Source organism: Fulmarus glacialis, unplaced genomic scaffold, assembly GCF_000690835.1.
Source record: "Fulmarus glacialis isolate BGI_N327 unplaced genomic scaffold, ASM69083v1 scaffold5149, whole genome shotgun sequence".
Lineage (NCBI taxonomy): Eukaryota > Metazoa > Chordata > Aves > Procellariiformes > Procellariidae > Fulmarus > Fulmarus glacialis.
Window position 1 is genome coordinate 2,446 of NW_009232510.1, and position 21,513 is coordinate 23,958.

Genomic DNA, 21,513 nt, shown 5'->3' on the forward strand with positions numbered 1-21,513 from the left:
CCCCGCCCCAGTCTTCTACTCTTTATGGAGACATGATAGTTTTGATGATAGATAAATAGCTAGATAATTTTCATGTGCTGGTATCTCCTATGTCATGTATCACACTGTTGGTGGCTAGTATTTGAAGTTATTGTATTTCTAAACTTTATGAATCCTAGCTCACTTCAAATTAATGATCAGCATGTTCCACCTTTCAAAAAATGTTAGAGTGCAGGACACTGAAAGAGGTACGATAGATAGTGTTGTGCATCAGCTTTTAATCTTCATTAAGCCATGTATGATGAAATAACATCACATACAAAAAGTAAATCTAACAGAAATCCTCCCTTCAGACAATTGCTGTGTGCAGGTTGGATGAACAGTAGTCAACTTTCCCCTCAGGATATTGTCAGATGGAAGCATTTCACTGTAAAGTGTTTGCAGCTGGAGATGTCATAAAAAATGATAAAGGTCCTATCATGTCAAGTCTGAGCCAAGTAGGGACTTTCTGTGCACTTTACTTCCTTCTTTGCTTTAACATCCTGAAATACTTTATTTCTGCAATGTGTTAAAGTCCTCGAGGCTACAAGAAAATAATTTTAAAAGAATGACTATTTGAGAGAATCTCACTGGAAAGGCTTTTGTTTCAGCACGTATGCAATAAAGAGAGTTAACCCTTGAAAGAATAACCGAATAAGAGATGTCATATATGCAAAGTCATGGACTATGTTTTACTCTTAGGACAGGAGCAAACGAGGTAAGGCAAGGTGTAAACATCAGTAGCTCCCCTGTATGCATGCTTTTGGCCAGCAATAGATGCGAGGTAACTCACCATCTTTCCCTCAGAGTAGTCTTCCTCATACGAAGTAAAAAACCATAGCTCTTACAGTTCATCTGTCATCTAAAATTTCAAAACAGATTCTGAAGAAGGTCAATAACTTGGTGACTATAAGAAATGGAGAAAATAAGTCAGAGAGCAGTGAATTAAATTTGTCCAAACAGAAGAGGGCTCCATTAGCAGCCTAGGATATCGGTACAAGCTCTTTTTTAGCTTATACTAATCAGTCCTGTTACAAATCAGCTAAAGTTCATGGATTTCAGGTCTTGCACGTCTGTGAATCATTAAATAACAATGAAAATGTATCTGTTTCCCATTTCACTGTTGACTAATGTGATTTCTCCCTTTTCTCCCTGCCTCTCCCCTTTCTCTAGTTAAAGCAGAAAAAAAAACCCTGGTAAAGGGATCCCTCTCTGGAACTTCAGTCCTGCCATGCTTCTTTTCAACCACACCCACCATAGCCTCCAGCTATGCAGCTGAGTATCTTCGAATCAAATGGTCAAAGGTCGAACTGGATAAAAGTGGAAAAGATGCAAAAGAAACCACAGTCCTGGTGGCCCAAAATGGCAATATCAAAATAGGTCAAAGCTACAAAGACAGAGTGTCTGTTCCGACCCATTCAGAGGAGACCGGTGACGCTTCGCTGACTTTCTCTAAGCTGCGTGCAAGTGATGCAGGGGTGTATCGCTGTGATGTTATGTACGGAGTTGAAGACACACAAGGCATTGTATCACTGGCTGTTGAGGGTAAGGATTTATCTATTTCATTTGTAGTCAACAGTGATTCCAGTTAAAACACTAAAAGTTAGTAATTAATATATAACTGAGAGCATTTAAAGGAGTATCTTTAGCAATTTGCCCTTCCTTAACTGTTCACTCTTCCCATTCTCTTTCTGTATTTTATTTATTCTTATGAATCTTTTCCAATCCGTGGCTCTCTCATTTCTCACTTACATCTTTGGGGAGGCTACTCTTAATTCCTGGAAAAAATGCTGTTCTCTTATTCCCAAAGTAGTGTGATACTTTGATTGGGTTTATATCCTTTGCAAGACAAGCTCCTTCTTTCACTTTTTTTTTTTTTCAGGAGATACCTCTAAAGTTTTCTTAAACCAGGTGTTTTGAAACATGATACATATTGTACTAATACATGTGTCTGAAAATGTCAGTGTCCTTATCAGAAGACAGACTTGACAGGCAGAAGCAGTTTCTTTTTAACTTTTTGTGTAGGTTGAAAAGAAGCAACTGCCTTGGTGGAGTTGTGGTTGGCCTGTCTTGCCACTTGATGTACAAAACCATAATGCCAACAAAACCGGGAGCCACTCTTTCTATGATAGGAACATCAAGCACAAAAGAAGAGTTTTTTTTGTCACAATTAATAAAGGTTGGATAGGTAGGAGGCAACCCATCTGGCAGAAGCTGCAGGAAAACAATTAGGGAGGTGGCTGCTAATGTTCTTCCATATGGAGGATCCAGGGCTAAGAGTTTGCTTGCCATCACTATAAGAAAATAGCCTCCAAAACTTTGAGGGGAAGAATTGTACATGTAAAGAGAGAGAAGAGACAGGACTTTCAAAAGCATGTAAGTGGCAAAAGGAACATCTGATCTATAGGTGTTTTTCTGCTAAGAGCCTGCTTATACAGCATGGTAAGTACAATGTAGAGACTGCTCTAGAGCCTGGTGCTGTATAGCCCTGTCAGTTTGGCGCTGAGCCTGAGCTAACAAACTGTGCTGAAAGGCAGGACATATTAGCCCAGGCTCTGTGCCATGTAAATGGAAATTCTGGGCCCAAATTACTCTGCGTGCTTAGAACAACACTGTGCTGTGTGGATGTACCAGCTTGCGTGAGCCTCAGTTTGGACTCTGCCTTGCACTCCTTTGCACTTAGGTGTTTTTTGAAAGTTCAGTATTTACTCAAATGACTGAATCCCCAAACAAACATTAATATCTGCTGCTGCAAATTATGGCTTTGGCTAAGATTTTTTTTGCGATCTTCATACGGCATTGTTCTTCCAATATGCTTAACCTAACTTGAACAGTCTTTTGGCATTGATTCAATGAAAGGTTTTGGAGGTGTGGTCTTAATTTGGAAATACAATAAATCAGTGTAACCATTAATGTCTGTATAACTTCATAAACTGTTTAGTCCTAATGGCAAAAGCAAAAGAAATCCTGGTTTGAACATTACTTTACAGTAACTAGTGTACCTGGCATTCCTTATTCCTTTTCAAGTGCTCCCTTGACTACATATCTATATCCAGGAGCAGCAGATGCTTACTACAATAAAATATCTGACGATTTATGGCAATATTTTAGCTTCTGTAGTTAGTGCTCCTGCAAAACACTGCAATGAGATGAAATGATCAGATTTTTTTTTTAACTGAAAGAAAATTTCACACACTCCGTTTTCTTTCTGCAACTGTTCTTTTCCATGATTGCTTTAATGTCAAAATTTCAGGAGGGGAAAAAGCCAGACCTTGACCCAAATGGAAAATAGCATTGTTAGGTTGTCATTTGTGCACTCCATTCTCCATTTGCTACATTAAGTAAACAAATGCCATTTATTGGACTCATAAGGATTTCATGTGAATGTTGCTGCCTCGAATCTTCTGCCCTCATTTCAGTAAGGCTTTATGGGGTTTTTTTGTGATTTCAGCTTTTATTTAAAAAAAAAGAACAGAAAACTATTAATCCCAAATGTAATTTAATTCCATTATGTAGTCTTTTTGAATCTGCACCCCAAAGTGATAACAACTGGAGGGACGTGATCTTCTGTACACTCTCTTTGTGCATTCTTCACTGCCTGTCGTTAGCCTGTTGTGGGGAGATGTTTCCACGTTAATTGCGGTAACTTCAGAGCTGACGGCTAGCATGGTTCAGCACTGTGCTTTGGTCAGCTCTCCCGGGTGGAGCTGGGCCTGGTGCTTGCAGGGCGACCCATGAAGTCCTGGTAAAATTATCACCAGCTTTGCTATTCTGCACATTTTATGCTCATCACAAGTGAAACATAAAATGCATTTGTGTAGCACTCTTTCTCTGAGCAGGCATGTGTTGCTTTAGCTTTTCAGTGGATTAAAAGTATGCAGAAAAAGTGGTAACTCTGGCTCAGGTAGTACTTGCTTGATCATGTAGCTTAACACTAAATGAAGCAGAGTCATTTTATTAAAGATAGGAAGCTTCTGCAAAATTCCCTGTGTGGGACAATTTAGGTGTGGGAAGAAATGTTACTAACGCTTCAGGAAACAACATTCATCTGTTTTTTTAAGTGCCAACACCTTTATGTTAAGTCTAATTTAACAAATTTCTCAGAAATGTCCAGATGAAGTAGGCCAAAGCTTATCTGCATCGTTCTGCTGAAGTAGGTGAAATTGCTCTTTTGTTACTATGATAACTTTATGGGGTTTGCATGCTTGTTTGTTTGGGTATTTTTAAACAAATGCAGGACTTGAGTTCTAGATATTTTCAGGATTTCTAATTGTTTTATGGACATTCCCTCATTTGAAACTTTTAAACAAAAAGCACATTCCAGCATCAATGAAGCCAGGTGGATAAGCTTAAGAGAGCTGTGCTGTTTGTTTTTCAAATGAACCTTTGCAAGTAAGATAATAGTTAACTGGGAGAGCTAACTTGAATAAGAAAAAAATTACTGTAATTGCTATTTCTATCCTTTCACTTAGGTATGTTAGGAATATAAAACTGCTATTGAACCCATTGTGCATCAAATGAATGTATTTTACCAGTGATGGAATGTATTATGAATGAAAAATGGGATTTCTAAGAAAGAATAATTTTCTTTGTAGCATATAGTTTTTCCCAGGTTAAGCTGTACAAGCTGAACAGTTGCTATTAGTCATTGAAAGTAAACGGTAAAACTTTTAATGCCTAATTTTTGTTTTGCCTGATTCTCAAGATCAAGACTGTCTACAAAAGATGTGTACAATTGTGCATCTATTTTTTCTTCTGTGTAGCTATCACAACAGACAAATCTGATAATTTGTATGTAAATATCCAGTGAATTTGCTATTTTTAGATGTCAAAAGAACTTCTGAAGTTCAGAAAATTCAGATTTATATGTTAGTAACAACAGTATAAATACTAGCTTTACCAAGAAGATGGGATGTAAATACAAAACTGCCTTCTCTGACTATGACAAACCTGTATTTCAGTGCTGTGACTCAAAATGCTTCAGCATCGAATCCTACTTTGCCATAGGATTATTTATATAGCGTCTGAGTAGATGATTTTGTTTTTAACATAATCAACTGTTAATTTACCCTCCTCGCAAATTAGGCCGAAACCAAACTCATGTCTGTACCATTTCAGACAAAAGACATGTCTGTCCCAATGTCTTGTTCCAATGAAAGCAGGAATAGCTGATACCAAAGGGCAAATGTAACTGTTTTTCCTACGCACTCTATTGCTGTCAGAGACTTGTCATCCATGGACTTCCTGAAGCAGAGGTGATGGCTTTAGGTTAGACAATCCTGCACAGATTTTTTTTTTTTTTTTTGCCATTTGCTTTTTGAACATATGTACATTTTTAGTATCCACAGCTGGACTCCTGGTTAAGCCAACACCTAACCACAGCTGGTTGTTAGTTATTATTCACAAGGAAGATATACATGTTTAATCACCCACCTACGTTGCATATTTCTACTATGTCCATATTTGACAGATAAAATTTTCCTAAAGAATGGCAGGATTTTGGAAACTGCCATAATTCTGTGCTTTTTCTTTGCTTTGGTATAGGCACAACCTATACCAACTACTTGGGTATCAAGTAGCTTAGCTGCTTATATTCTGTTCACTAGGAACTCAGAGACATCAAGAACCTGGCTTAACATGGTATCTTGTATCCACTGAGCAGTGCTTACCTGTATGTGCATCATTAACTTGTGATAGAGGTGAAATAATTTGATTTGAACTCCGTTTAAACTGCTTGGCTTAAAGCTAAGTCTGAACTGCCTTGTTTTTACTAGGGGTATAAGAGTGGTTGTGTTCATGTTACTAACCGGGGTGACTCGGTTGTGTGTACAGTCCTGGGGATCTGCTCTGGGAAAGTCACAGCAATGTAGGACTGGAAGGACATGCTGGGTCACTTAATCTAGTTCCTTTGGTATTGCACGTAACCATGTTACGTGCTGTGCTACATGCCTTTATTAATCCTGAAATCAAGCAAGAGCTCCCATTCACACGGATTATAAGGTGCTTTGCATATTTCATCTCTAAGATCAGTGGGGTTAGATTGAACTGTACCCTATATGTTACTATTTTCATTTTACAGCTGGTGAAAGTATAAGAGAGAGGAGTGAACACTTAATTTTAGCCCATACAGGAAGTTTTGGGGCAGCCAGATGCCTGCCCAGCTCGTTAATCGCAACGCAGAGCCGTCCTTGAGGCAGGGGACAGACAGCACCAGTGCCGACAGGTCTGCAGGCTCGCGCAGAGGGGCAGTTTTGTCACACTAGATACCTCCTTTCCTGTTACTAATTGTGGGAAATGCTTTCCTTACGCTCTGGTTGCTGCTATAATTACATCGACCTCTCAAACAGGGATGTTTTATGTTCAAAATGGATCTAGCAGTCTTACAGTGTTGGATGCTTCAACTTCTTACAAGAAATGAAATATGCAGAACAAGTCATCCACATTCATTTTTCCTTCCACATGTTGTCTCCTCTGCCTTCTCTGCACGTCCCTCTGAAATTTTCCCTTTTTCTCTTGAGCAACTCTTCCTTTGTCAGCTCTTGTAATTTCATTTTTCTACAGTGTTTTGAGCTTTTCTTCTGACCCTTCTTGATGTTATTAAGCCACCAAGACAAACTGTCTCACATTAGGAGTCCTTGGCCTCACAGTTTTTGAATACTTAATGTTATTTTGTCTTCATGCTTAGTCATTTCCTTGCCACTGTTGTCTGAAGATGTCAGGTCTCAGGAGCCTTCAGTTGCTTAAGAGAGATGGTTTTCCTTTCTCAATAGCTAACACTGAGCTTCCCACTTTAAGCTGCTTTTGGACACCGGTGGGTTTTCACCAGTAGAGGCATTTAGGAACAAGGTGGAGGCTGACGACCACCAGGTAATGCCTTCTGAAGATCATCCCCAAGTGTTCACTTGCCTGCTAATAGTTTACTAAACGCAATTTCACAACCTTGACTTGGATGCCAAGTCTGAAATCAGGAAACCTGAAGTCAGGGTAGGATTTATTTCACCTTCGACAATTTAAGGTCGCGTGCCTAGTCTAAGCTAAACATGCAGCTCCTCTCTGATGAGAGTCTGGGTGAGATGAGCTCTCTGGCAGTCCATATCCCTGGTCACCAATTAGAGAGATTTACATGACTAGTTTAGACTAGACTTCTAACCTTTAGGCAAAGCACACTTTGGTGAGATGAATCCCAGAAAGGATTTTATAGAAGTATTGCTGTACCTCTCTATGTCCACATTTATTCCCTCTCTCTAGTTATAACAAAGTCCACTTGTATAAAATAGTTTTGAGATACCTTGTGAAAAGCTGACCTAGAAGTGCAATGTAACAGTACTCTTCATTCTGGAACATAATTGAATATTTAATTAAATTCTCGTTTTTTATGGTGCTATGATATTGGGCAATTAAAAATAACATGTATGGCCAAGTGTAATCAAAAAGAAAAAATCTGAACAAACCACTCATTTGAGCTGATTTTTTGTTATCCTCCTTGGAGATGATTGGATTTAAAGGGATTAAAGTGGCAAATGGGATCTTTCCAGTTTTGTTGCTCTTTTTTCATATCTTGTCGGTGAGTATTTTTGAGAGCACTTTATCCTTTTCTTACTGATGTTTTGGGAGACCACTGTTTTCATAGGCCTCAGTTTGGTAGTTTCCGTTTGATTCTGCTGCAAGTCTGAGAGCCTTTTTTAGTCTTTTTAGTTTTGTGGTTTTTTGTGGTTTGGTTTTTTTTTTTTTTTTTCCCCCCCCAAAAAGCCAGTAAAGAAAATCCTAGGCTTAAAATACTGACCTTGTTAATGGAAAGAAGCAGCAATTAGGGAAGCAGAGTAGATGGTAATTCACATTTTCATTTTTATGCAAACTCTTCTTTCTTGCAGGCATTATAATGATAATACATGGGAGTTGTTTCCAATGTGGGAACGCTGCCACTCAATTGTGCTGTTAGCCCTGAGAGATTGTGTGTTGACAACCTAATTGATTTATTCTCGCTACAGCCAGAACTCCCCTTCATTATCTCTTAAGTATGGCATTTGAAGAGATGCTTTTGTTTAATCTTTTAGACTTATCTGTCTTGAAACCTTACCACCTCTTGATGTTGAACTTCCGTGCTTCCTCGCTAACTAAATTAACATGGGCTGCTGCATTTTTAAGCTTGTGTTTTACCCTCCTGCATCATGGATCCCAAGGAATCTCCGGCTTCTGTAGCTGGGAAGGAAAGAGCACAATGGGTAGCAGCCATCAAAGGATGGGAGAGGTAAATTTATTTCTGGGTGAGAAAGACACAGGGTCTACGTGCAATGCATGTCAGGAACAGCGAAGCAAATGTTCTGATTAAGGTGCCGTGTCCCTCATGTAGGGACTGGGAATATGGCAGCCGATGGGGGGGTTTCTGCATCAGGCTGAATGGAGGACCTTCAGTGGGAGAGCTCTGAGCCCAGGCAGCGCATGACATGCCTTCACATGCAGGATGGTAGAGCAGAGGCCAGTATTAAAAAAAAAACAAACTGGTTTTAGGATGTTGGTCATCCCCCAGTATAAGGACAGTTCTGAGAGGCTGTGTATTTTTTTTTTTAAGTGATTTTAATTTAAGTAGCAGTGCCTTGGCCTCAGTGAACACTTGTGTGACCTAGTAAGTTGCTGTGCACAGATAATGAGATGAGGCAGGTGATCCCACTCTGTATTCAGAGATTAACACAGATGTAGTAAGGAAGTCCCCCCCCTGAAAAAAAGAAGCTCAGCACCAATTGCTTTCCTTATCTGGACCAACTAGGTCAGATGAGCTTGCATACACCTGCACACAACTGCGTTGCTCTGTGAGAATGGACACGAAGATTTTGCACGGAGGAGCAACGTGCGAGTTATTGCAAGAAGTCTCTGTCCCTGGGGAGCAGGAGGCGCTGGCGCTGACAGAGCAGAGGTTGCTCTGAGTTGGTATGCACTTGCTCTGAGTTGGTATGCACTTTTTCTCCCCACGATGAGAAGTTCCCTGAGGCTTTTGGCAAGGGAGCTCCTGCTGATATAAGGCAAGCCTGTTCCTCTCAGGTTGCCAAATCTGAAGACAGGGGTCAGAAGATGGGTGCAAAACCTCGAATGAGGATCACAAATGAATTATTCATGCAGGAAGCTGAAAATGCTGCCCTATTCCTTCCTTTCATACAGTGCTTGGTCCTGTAACCTCTATTTTGGCATGTATTTGTAATGTAAATTGTCTTCTGCATTAAAGGCAAGGAGGATCACCAAGCTGTGTGGTAGCTTTGGCAGTGGGTTGGGGATTATTTCAGGGGTCTGCACCATAGTGACTAAGGTTTGAACATAAAAATTAACAGAATAACAACCACTACCATCATAATCTTTTCTCTTTAGATATACTTCGCTGTGTGAGACAGCTTCTGAAAGGCAGGCTTTATGTGACTCCAAGAGTGCATGTTGCAGCAGTGTGAGCTCACTAGTGAAAGTGAACTGTAATTTATTAGCCATACCAGGAGCCCTTCCCCTGCAGTTCCATGAGGTTTTGCTGCACGATACCCTGGCAAGTATTAAAGCAAGGTTGCAACCCAAAGGTGTGAAGCCACAGAACCAGGCTCTTACCCGTGGAAGCCCTAGTTTGTTAAAAGTTAAATACTTTACGTTTTTGTTTTCTGGTCTAAGACAGAGATAAATGACATTCTTTCTTGCTCAGACAGAAGTGAATTTTGGATGTTACAAATTACTTTCCTGCGAGTGCTCTTTCTTGCAGATGCTGCTACTCCTTCCTGTAATTACACTGATTTTGTTTGCCAGATGTTCAGTGACAACATTATACCGCTGTAGTCTGTTTTCCAGTTGCTTTATTTGTTTCTAGGACAACTCCTCTCTTGCCTCTTCTTTCAGAGAGGGAATAGACGAAGGGAAAAAAATCCTTTACAAATGTTTTAAAGTGCAAAAACTCGGACAATGGATTTTGCCCCTCTCTTTCTGTCTAACTGAAACAATGAAAGTCCTGCACTTTAATCTTCTTAGCCCCAGGGGGTCTTCTAATTATTGCAGCTGTTGCACAGGCTTATACATACTGATGTCCTCCTTCCCATTCATCTTGGAGGCTCTTTTATGTCATTAGCTCCTCACTGGAAATGGAAGAGCCTTCAACTCTAAGAATAGGTGAAGTTTACCTTTTGGATAAGGGTGAGGAGAACAAAGCATTCTCCAAGTTCCTTTCCAGGATTTACAAATGACCAAAGGCTCTTCTTAGCACTGCAAAAGCTACTTTAAATTGCCAGTGATATTAACTCTTTAGTCCTGCCTTATTCAGGTATCAAGGGATCCCAAAAGTGTGTCACCTGGGAAGGGCAGTGGTTGCTTCCAACATGGAAGAAATGAGAGGCGAGATAGCTGGTCATGGAGAATGCACTCATATATTTAAGCAGTAGGAAGATTTAAAAAAATACAAGTTCAGAGAAATATGTTGCCATCTCCTGCTAAGTTAATGAAGCTTTTTGTGGTTGTACTGAGAAGCAGTGCTCTTGTGCCCAGTTGAAGTCACATAGCATCAGTTAAACCATCTTGCAAAAAAACCCCAAAACACAACAAAAAAAGAAGCAATCAACCTAAATTCATATAAAATACATTTTAATTAAGATTAAAACAACAAATCAAATGAACAAATTGCTTCACATACTTGGGCATTTCTGGTTTGGCCCCGAGTTGTATAGTCGGTGTCAAATATTGCATGCTATAGAAACACCAATGCTACCAAAAAAAAAGGTTTAAAATGATTGTGTATATTCAACAGTTACATGCAGTAAAGTCAGATGCCCAGCTTGTAAATATTATTACGGGTTCATACTTATGATTCAGGGTAAATGTTTTATCTGCTTCTGCTGTGAGCTCTGTAAAATTTGCCCATTTCTTATTTCTACACCCAGAACAGCAAGCAGGTCACTTGAATTCATGTTTTTATTTACTACTGTACCACTGAAAATAGTAATGCTCATTTATACCAGCAGGTAACTTGCACACAGTGTCAACCAATGTTACTGAATTCTGAATATATTAAAACAAATATTTTAATGCATACCACAGCTTAAAAAGAAAAAATCTCCAAATCATATTTTTGTTATTTTAAGCTTTTAAATTCCAAACGTGATTAGTTGCTTTTTATGTTGTGAGGTAGTGTTCTGTGTTGGACATGGGGTAAAGGACTGTGTTGTTTAGGGTACACAAAGCCAAAATATGCACTCACACGCACATATCTATAAATATACACATATATGTATAAATAAAGTTTTGCACATCTTAAGGCAGTGTAAATGGTATGTAAATTTGCCCTGAGCAGGCAATGGAGGATGCCCTATAACAGAGAAAGTGCAGGAATACAGGAGCTAGTAAAGCCGCCTCTCTGACATTCCCTTTCAATCTCTCCTGGTACAGACAGTTCACATTAACAAGAAAATGTGCTTGAGGCTGTGCTTTAGCACTGAGGCTGTCTGGAGCGGCGTGGCCCCCATCCATGCTGTTATGCTCCTTTGGCTCCCAGCACAGGATGAAGATGCCCATTAGAAGTTGTCCCTGGTCTTTGCTAGCTCCTGACGTCTGCCCAGAAATTGTCTGGAAGGGTATTACGGGGCCTTGGCCAAATAATGCAGTGAACTAATCTAACAATTTAACAGTCTTGATGACTGAATTGCAGGCACCTGGAATATTTAATTTAGTAATATAAACATAGCCATAATTTTTCAGGGTGTATTCTTCACTTGTCGCTGTTGCCAAACAACGCTTGGGTCCATTTGAAGCTGAAATTACACCGTTGCTTGGAAGAAGCACTGTTCGTGATGGGTTCTATCAGTAGTTCTGAAAAGGCATTTTATGGGGACTCTACTGGTCTGTAAACTTCCAGTTAGTGGCTGCAGCTGGTGTGTGACTCCATATTAAATGATGAAATATGGGGATTCCCAGCATTTCCTCTTCTATTTCCTGTTTCTCTGCCAGTAGCTTTGATACAATTGGTGTCTGATGATTGAGGTTTAACCTACCTGTGAGTAGTTTTCGGATAATGTATTCTATTTTAATTTCAGAAACCTTCTTAGTGAATCACGACAAGAAGAAAAATGTGTATTTTCTATTTATGGGCCATATCCAGACCTTTGATAAGTGGCAAAATTTGTCTGTGCGAGGAAAAGTATTTCTAAATATGTTGGAACCTCTTGAATCAACATTTTACTAAGTTACTCATATTTCTATTTACTTGTACATTAGCAGACTTCTTCCATCTTTCAACAATGTTCTAATAACAAAGACTTATTGTTAAATTCATTATTGCTACAATGCCACCATTTTCCCAAACTGTATTACAGTATGTTATTTCCACATCATGAAATACTCCAATAAAATCATCAGAGAAAAGGAACGTTTTAGGGTTTATTTTTCTTGCTTTGTAGCCATTCTGTGTAGTGGATATTTTATGGTGTTTCATTGCTTCTGAAGATTTTAGCGTGCAATAAGTGAGGCTGAATGTTATTTTTCAGAGATCATCAGGAGACATCCTTTTGATGCTAAACTGGAAAAGACACTGGCAATAGGGGGGAAGTGACTTTGCAAGGTGGAATATCGGTTTTCTATCCCTTCAGAGTTGGTGCCCTTTATGGTTTGTTTTAGGTGTGCATGTGCAGCTGTTGCCAAATTCAGTGGGAATTATGTGTATATAGAAAAGAGAATGTGGCTTCTAGACAGATCCCGTCTTAACCAAAACCATCTTAACTCTAGGCCTCCCTCTCCAAACGTCTGACGTGCTCAAGTAACTTTTGAAATTGTCAAGATTCTTTCCAGAACCAGAAAGGCCCCAAATAAAAGCAAGCTTTGTTTTGTCTGTATCATTTGTAGTGTGTGCAGGAAAAGATGGTTATGAAAGATTGACCAACAGCCGTATATTTATAAATGGTATTTTTGTGGTAAGCTTTGGTGCATAGAAACAGACATCAGGGCTATCACCGATTATCAAATCTGCATCAAAAGCACAATTTTTTTGGTGTCCCCATTGGTCACCAGTGTCTCACTGCAGCTAGCACACTTCAAGCACTCAAGGGATCCCCCATTCACTATTGGCACTTCTGCATGCAGTTACTGCAGCTGGCTGCTTCGGAAAGTTTATTTTTAAGCCCACTTTTTCCAAGGACTAGATGTGCTTAGTTTTGTCTGGTCACGCAGTTTGACTCGCAATTGGATGTGTCATGTAGGCCAATAAGCCAACATGTCAGGTAGCGCTGTTAGCATAAGCAACCTTGCCTGCCATGCAATTAGCTGACCAGCACTAGGACCTGGAAGAGTCTGGGTAACTATGTGATATCATTGACGTATTTTAGCATTCATTCTCCCTTTTGATCATGTTTTTCTGTAATACAGTAGTGCAAATGTATATATGGTTTAATTACTTTTTTCTGTGTGTACAGTGAATATAATTTCACCACATATTATTAATATGAGGTGTTATATAATTACTGGTAGCAGCCACTAGAGGGTGGGGCATCATTTATATGATAGCATATCTCTTAGCCTTTTGCTATTTTTATTATACCCATCTGTTTTCAGCATTGTAACAATACCTAGGTAAAGTTACAGTATGATGATGGTTGCAGAAACAGTGCAAAATGTGCCACTAATGCGTGGTTTTTGTCTTTTCAGGTGTTGTATTTCACTATCGTGCAGCAACCAGCAGGTATACTCTGAATTTTACACAAGCTCAGCAGACGTGTCTGGACAACGGTGCTGTCATAGCAAGCCCAGAACAACTGAAAGCAGCCTATGAAGATGGATTTGAACAATGTGATGCTGGCTGGTTGTCTGACCAGACTGTTAGGTGAGACATTTAAAAGGCCCCTTGACAAGTTTCCCAAAATTAATATGCTTAGCCTGTACAGACTTAAAATGCTGACTTACTATAATAATAAATATGAGCATGCTGCATTTCAGGTATCCAATTAGACATCCAAGAATTGGCTGCTTTGGAGATAAAATGGGAAAGAAAGGAGTCAGAACATATGGGCGCCGTTTTCCTAATGAAACTTATGATGTGTATTGCTATGTGGAACACATGGAAGGTAAGATAGGTCCATATTTACTCTGCACTGCAAAATTTAAAAATTACTGGAGATTCTAATGTGGAAAGGCAAAGAAATAAGAAATTCTGTGTAAAATAAGTTTGGGCTGTTTTGAATCTGAAGAGAATTGCTGAATGAAGTGAACCTATAGTTTGTGGTCTAGCAGGCCTTAATTAAAGGCGAATGTGGAGTCTACAAAGAGGCAGTCAGGTTTAAAGCTGCTATAGTTAGTGCAGTAGATCTCACAAAAGTTGCTGTTGAAGCATCTTATTTTTTGAATGTTATAAAAGGATTTTCAAAGAAATGCATTTAATGTTTGAGAAACTATATATATATAAAGATGGATATACTATATGTGCTAACTGTATTATAGTTTATAAAGTATATAATTAAGGGTTTTATGTATCCATGGCAAAAAATCAGACAGATATTTAATTGCAATCCAAGTTTAATAATATCTTTTTAAAAAAGGGGCATCTCAGCATCAAAAAGAAACAAAAAAACAAAAACTTTCCAGTGAGGAATCTGGATCTTCTTTAGTAAAATTCTTTGCAATTCCATAGTACAACTATTGTCTTTGCAAAAGCTGCTATTTAAACAGCTCTAATGCAGCAGAGTGATTATGATTCTGCCACATAGTGACTATGAACCATGGATCATATCGTGAATCCCATGGTACCTTGTGACCCATGGTTAGGCTCTATGATCGGTCTTTATTCAACAAAGAGTTTGATGGTAAAAAGAAAAATATGGCAAATTTTTCTATGATTGGGCAGTTCTAATATGCACAAATCTCCATATTACAGGTGTGATGTTGTAATTGTTTCTTATAATCTCTCTTCTGGAAGTGAATTTAACTATATCCTTTCAGTGGGCTTAAGGATATGTTCCAGACACCAGATATCTTTATGCTTAGACTTTACTGTGACTAGTTAAATGCATATACTTAAAATATAAATGCAGAAATAGCCTTTCCTGTCCTGTAGCCTATTTTTTTTGGCTTTATGCTGGTTATGCACATGGGAACTTCATTCTGGTACAGAAATACTTTGCAACCAGGACCAAAGTACATTTTCCATTTACTGCTGTGGTCTGAGTGTGTCACACTGCTTCTGTCTTGACAGGTTTTTATTCCATACCAGTTTCACTGTTTCTTTCTAAAAAAACACTTATAGTTCCTAATCAAATATCTTTTGGGCTGATCCTTGACTGATATGCATTTAGTTTAGTGCTCTTGAAGTCAGCAGAACAATAAATCAGCCATGGCTCTGAGCAAGCCTCCCTTTGCACGTGTACCTATATTTGTAACAAGCAATTGCAAAATTAAGGTGCTCAGTGTTTGTTTGTATTCTATCTTAGAGCAAATCATGCAAACTTTTCTCCTGCTGATGACTTAGATAGACTTTAGTCACTGGGATCAGTAAGCATTTTTCTCTCACTTTTAGTAGGTGAGGATCTGCTTCCAGACTATGTTCACCTTGGAGAGTTATAAAATACAAGCAATACAAGTCTTGCAAAGACTCAAAAAACATGTGAGCTTGGGAACTCTGAAAATTAACTAATGGAATTTTGTTAGTGCTCAGCATTGTCTTAATTTTACCTATTTTCCATCTATATCTGTCACTGAGCAGCACATCTGAACATCTAGAGTTCATTGATCCTCCATCAATCCTTGATGGGATTGGATTCTGAATCATCTTTGAAATACGGGTTTCAAATTCAATTTGAGTCTTTCTTAGCTTACAAAATGAAGTTCTGACTAATCTGTATCATTCCTGAATGAAGAGCAATGCCTTGTTCCTTTCCCTCTTAAGAACAGACAAGTGTAACTAATATGGAGAAGCTTATCTTGGATGCATGTGAGCCAGCAATATCTCAGGGTCAAATATCCTCACTGAGCTTATAAAGATAAAAATTTTAAAAAGTCTAAACTGAAGCCTCTTTCACTAAGGCTAATATTCTGTGCTCAGAACAACCTGGAACCAGGCCATGAGGTTTAAAGAGGTTGCAGTGACTGTGCAGTCTTCTTTGGTGAAGATGCACATGCATAGGTTTTCAGTTTCTCATGAACATTATTTGATTCTTCTTTGTTACAAAATTTCATTTACCAAGATTTATGAGGTGCCTTTCCCCTCTGGATAGCTATACATTTCTCTCCTATTGTTGTGGGTGATGATCTGTTTAAACATATGCATGTCTTTGTGGCCTATCAGCTGGACTGCAGTAATGTGATCTGCTTGGATATGAAACCTTTAGCATTTAAGAAATATAAGCTAGCACAGAATAATGAGGAGATTTGGTGTATCAACCCAAGTAACAATAAGCACGTTCATTTTACCTTCTTCCTTGCACAGTAGCTTCCTGTGGGAAACTGATTAAAGCAAATGCACACTTTCAGCCTTTATCTTAAAGGCTCCATAGCCTGGGACAAGGGTTAAAGACCTACAAGGACAAGACCTACAAAGACTTGTACATGTGACTTGAAGACTGTGATTGACCACTTCACCTCTGGGATCCATTGAAACTCTCCAAGACGTTTACAAAGCCTGTTGTATGGTAACAGAATGCTCATAGAGATGGGTACAGGTTCAGAATGAAACTCTGCAGGAGGCAAAATGCCTGCGAGTTTCATTACTGTGTTTCCCAAAGGCAAAGTGTGTTTGACCTAGCCTTTATCTAAACGATTCTTGTAATATGCCTGTATAAAAATGTTCTAGAATCTTTTCTCCCAAATTAAGCTGGTACGTATTGTGCACTTTTTTTGCACTGAAGAGGGTGTGAGACCAAACAGTGTGATAAATGATGGCTGCATGTTTTGTTAGGTTAATAGATAATGGCATTACTACTAGAAGCACTTTACTGTGGTAGTAAGCTGAATCTGAGAAGAGAGGAGAATTCCCTTTACAGTTTTACCATTGACTTCAGGAAAGCAGGCTCAGATCAACACTGACTGAGCACATAGGAAAACTCATCCTTAAGCTATTTATGTATGTGCTGTGAAGAGGTGACTGCTGTGGACAAGGTAATTGCCAATTAGCTGTACAGCCTCAACATGCTGCATAGGGATTTTTTTTTCTGATTATATTGGTCAGTTTTAACGGCAGATTATTATAATAGCTAACCAAAGATTCTTCCCCCCTACCTTTTATTCTGGGTTTTTTTTTTTTTTTTGCCTATTTTCTCAGAAGTTTTCAAATGAACTGGAGTCAGAAAATAGCTCCTAGGAGTCAGAAGAAGTGATGGTTTTATGGATATGGGGTATAGGCATGTTATACTGACATGCAGAGGAGTTAATTTATTCTGTTTGAATGAAGAGAAATAGAGGCATGTTAGGAAGACACAGTACTGCATCAAGGTGTAGCGCAGGATAAATTATTCTTTAGTGCCTTCACAGAAACCTGAGCCTCTGAGCCAGACTTCCTTTTTAAGATGGGCTAAGGACCCAAGATGGCTTTGCCTATATAGCTGAAGCAGTTTCTGTAAGAACAAAGGTTAATTTCAAATGCAGAGGTTGTTTGAAGTTACATAGCATCAATGAGGTTACACTTTGGAACCACTCATCCACAGAAGACAGAGAATTAGATAAAATATCAACAGAAGTTATTGGAAATTTTATTGCAGTAAACTAAATCCTGTTTTGTTTGCTGTATTGTAACACATTCATACGTTGGTAAAAGACCTACAGTTCAAGATTTAAGGTTATGCCAAATTTCTGATTGCTCTATCCATCTAAGGCTGATTTTGCAAGGTACGAATTTTCTTTTGTAATGAGCGCTCTCGACACTTCATTAATAATAAAGGACACTCATGGTACTTAGTATATTATAGAACTGTGCTTAAACATGATTTTTTCCATGTGAATTTGAAAGTTCATATCTGCATAGCCTATTCTGATTCAATGCCAAATCTATTAGACTTACTTGCACTAAATAGGTCCTTATTTGGAGAGCCTGTGTCAGTGGGATGACTATTCATGGAATAAGTTGGTGCTTGATTAATGATATCAAAATCTGGGCCATAATGAGAACGTCATCATGGAAGTCATTGAACAGTTATTGGTCTGTTGGCTGCTATTAGCGTGTTACCCCAGAAGGCCATAAATGGTGGTAGGAATTCTTGCAATACATTTTAACATAAATGTGTATTGAATTTACAGTACTAATTTGGATACTTGCACTGAGGATTTGTAGGAGAAACACCATTTCAGTTTTCTTCCTTTCTGGCCATATGAAATCATGAAGTTAGCCAGAGACATGGATTTCTCCTTGAAAAAGGAGCTTAAATTAAAACCAGTTGTCTAGGCTAACTCTTACCATTTCCTTGTTCTGAGGAAAGCCAGAGAGATTAAAGACTGCACAATTATAAGTTAAATATTTTGAGTTTTGCTAAAAAACACAGAAGAATAATTATGGGAAGGATTTAAAATTTCTGAGCTCCTAGTGATAAAAATAAGAGTCTGGAGTCAAAATATCATTAAATACGTTCTGGACATGGTCTCTTATTACAAACTGATTTACATTCCTCGTATTTCATTGCATATTTCGGTGTACTAAGCATTAACAAAAACATTTAGGATACCTTTAACTGTGGGAGATGATTTACTAATAAAGAGTTTAGTCTAAAGTGATTGAGCTGCAAAAGTTTGGATATAACTCTGAGGTTCTCTTAACACCTCCAACTGAAGTGGTGTCTGCACCAGTGCCTTCTATGGAATAATCCCTTGAATGGAAATGGGTGATGGGGTAGGAGGAGTTTCCATTCTGTCTTCAGATAAGCGTGTGTGTGATGGATTTGACAGTGCTGTGGTGTCAGAAATGGAGACAAAGTGAGATCTGCTCACTAAAGCCCACTGATGAAGTGAGGGGTTGTGAGTGTGTGGTGCGGAGCCAAAGCACAAACTACTCCATGCAGCATTGTCTTCTGGCCAAAGCCAGTTAGAAGCCATATATGTCTAACAAGCATATGTAATATGCAGATGGGGACTCATGCTAAGAAAGTTATTTTGGGGTGGCTGTGGGGAAGATTATATAGTCTCCCTTCCATGCACCATTTTCCCCCCCTACAGTGATGCAGGGAAGAAAAAGAAAAAACAAAACCAGATGTCCTTTAAATATTTTCCACCTAGTCTCATGCAGTTTTGCTATTGTCATGGAAATTTCTGTGAGAATAATAATAAATAAAGAAGTCGTAGTCTAAAATATGGCTTCAGGTGAGAAGTTTCTTCTGTATTTTGGACAGTTAAAGATCTTGTCCAGAGTCCATTCTGATTCTGGAGCAACAATTAAATTAGATTTTAAAACAGGGACACAGAGAAAAGAGTCTTTTCTTTTCTTCTTAGGTCAGGGACTGTGTTAGGGTCACATCCTTTGCATTGGCTTATACTGGACACTTCTCCAGCCTTGAGTTGTGACTTAATGCAGGGTCATGGATCCAAGAGCTCTCAAGAGGGGTACAGAGCCCAAAGAGTAAATCAAAAATGAAATAATGCCGTGGTGGTTTTAATGCATAACGTGATAAAGCTCATCTTTGGGGAGATCCGAAAATCCTGATGTCTAAAACATTTTTGTGAGAGTAAGGCACAAAAAAAAAAAGAATCATGTAGAATGCAAAGTTCATTTTCCCCCTCCATATAAGTAACAGCCAGCGACACTTTGCAACTATAGCAGAGCTCTCTAAGGGTATAGCAGTTGCCATGCTACTGTTCACACTTGAGGGCAAGCCTATGGGAAAAGTATACTCTTCCAGTCTTGTCAAATGCAGTGGATTCCTGTTCAGCCTATGGTTTTGCTTAGAATAGACCTAAGACATTCAGGAGAGTTTAATTAAGTCATTACTGATGTGTATCAAAAAGAATCAACTAACTTGTTTTAACGTGTAAGAGAAAAAGGCTTCTTCAGCTTGTCTAGCCTTCTGCTTTAAAGTTGAATATAGCTGCTTAGGTCTTTGTGGTTTTCCAGTCCTAGAGAGTGTTTCACAGTAATTTGTGATTTCGTTAAGGATACCTCTTTAATAGTCTTGTGTCAGAGAACCAGCCCTTCACAGCGGTAGGATGGAGGAAGAGAACTGCAGCTGAGACAAGGCGTCTTGTCTGTGCAGTTTGGGAAAGAGAGGGAATGCTGGAGCATGAGTTGGATTAATAAACAGGCTAACTATATGTAGCCTCCAAGGCCCCTGCCTATGGTGAAGACAGATGGAACTTTTCAGGTCTGTCTTGGCCCAAACGTATCTGTATGTTTTTTCCGGAATATTCAAGACAAGGGTAGTGCTATCTGTTATCTTCACACGTGTGGAGAGAAGGATAGATTTGGGCAGTGTCTCTTCCTTCCTTGGTGCACAAGCAGTCTGGTAGTCCTGTTGGCGGTTGCTGCTGCCTTTTTGTGTGGGGCTTTTGGCCAAAGAGAGAAAATGAGGAGGAGGAAATGGAAATTCTTGGGTCATGTGGTCCTCAAGGTGCAAAGGTAAATGCTTTAGTTCCCAGAATAGCCACAATATTCCTGCTTCTTGGCACACTTGATTGTGTTCTAGAAATGAAAATTTGGACAGATTCCAGTTTCTGAGGAAAAGAAAGTCATGATGGCAGTGTCTCATGACTGCTTGAGCTTTGAACTGCCAACCATGTGGCTGTGACCAAATGTTTATGAGGAGCAGTAAAATCAGGTTACAGCTGCAGGTGGAGAAATGTCTTTAGAATGTTCCATATAACATCAGAAAAGATGATATTTTGTCACTTTTAGCCATCTTTCATGCCTGACTCAGGGCACCCTGATCTGCAACTGTAGTCACAGAGTCCTGGAGCTTTAATATCCCCGTAAGGTCATCTTTGCTTGATGAGCTTGGCGGGTTCCACCATCTCTCAGAAACAGTTGATGAACAGGTCTGGAGTTCACCACAGACGCATTAAGCTCAAAAAAGGAGAGCTGCCAAATTCGTAGTGGGGGATAATATTTCTTCTCCTCAAAAAAGAACACCACCAAGAAGCTACGATGGAAAGGTACTGGAACTTTTTTCTCATGTTTTTATTTAAAATTGTTAGAGTTAAGCATTTTCACCTATGGGAGTGATTAGCTTTTTGTGTATTCAATATCACTTTGGATATTCTTATGTCTTTCTTTAGTTGACGCTGAAAGTTATGGAGGTTGTAGAATCTGAGCACCCAACCACAAGGTAAAGCTTGTGAGCACCAAATTCCAGATGGGACAGTAGTAATGAAGGCTCCTGTTGCTGTGGGAGAGCAAAATGGGGGAAAAGACTAAAAATTTTACAACCAAATAAATATAAGTGTCTCCTTAGTATTTGTCATTTTCTCACATGGATTGGATAATAGCAAGGACATTTCATAGGTGGTTGACCAGCTGCCATCCACAGCAGTTTGTGTGTTACCAGATGTGTCAAAAGCATTTAGTGGGAGACTCACAAGTTACCTCAAGCTTTT

The 21,513-nt window shown here is 39.0% G+C and overlaps 1 protein-coding gene across 1 annotated transcript in view; it reads left to right on the plus strand.

Moving 5' to 3' along the window:
* Positions 1–1,193: 1,193 nt before the first annotated feature.
* LOC104081981 (versican core protein-like) overlaps positions 1,194–21,513 on the plus strand; it is a gene marked incomplete at its 5' end in the record, with an annotated part of 97,125 nt that continues 76,805 nt past the window's right edge. Inside the window, 3 exon segments of the mRNA XM_009584917.1 lie at positions 1,194–1,563; positions 13,666–13,840; positions 13,954–14,081. Coding sequence (XP_009583212.1) covers positions 1,194–1,563; positions 13,666–13,840; positions 13,954–14,081 — 673 coding nt within the window.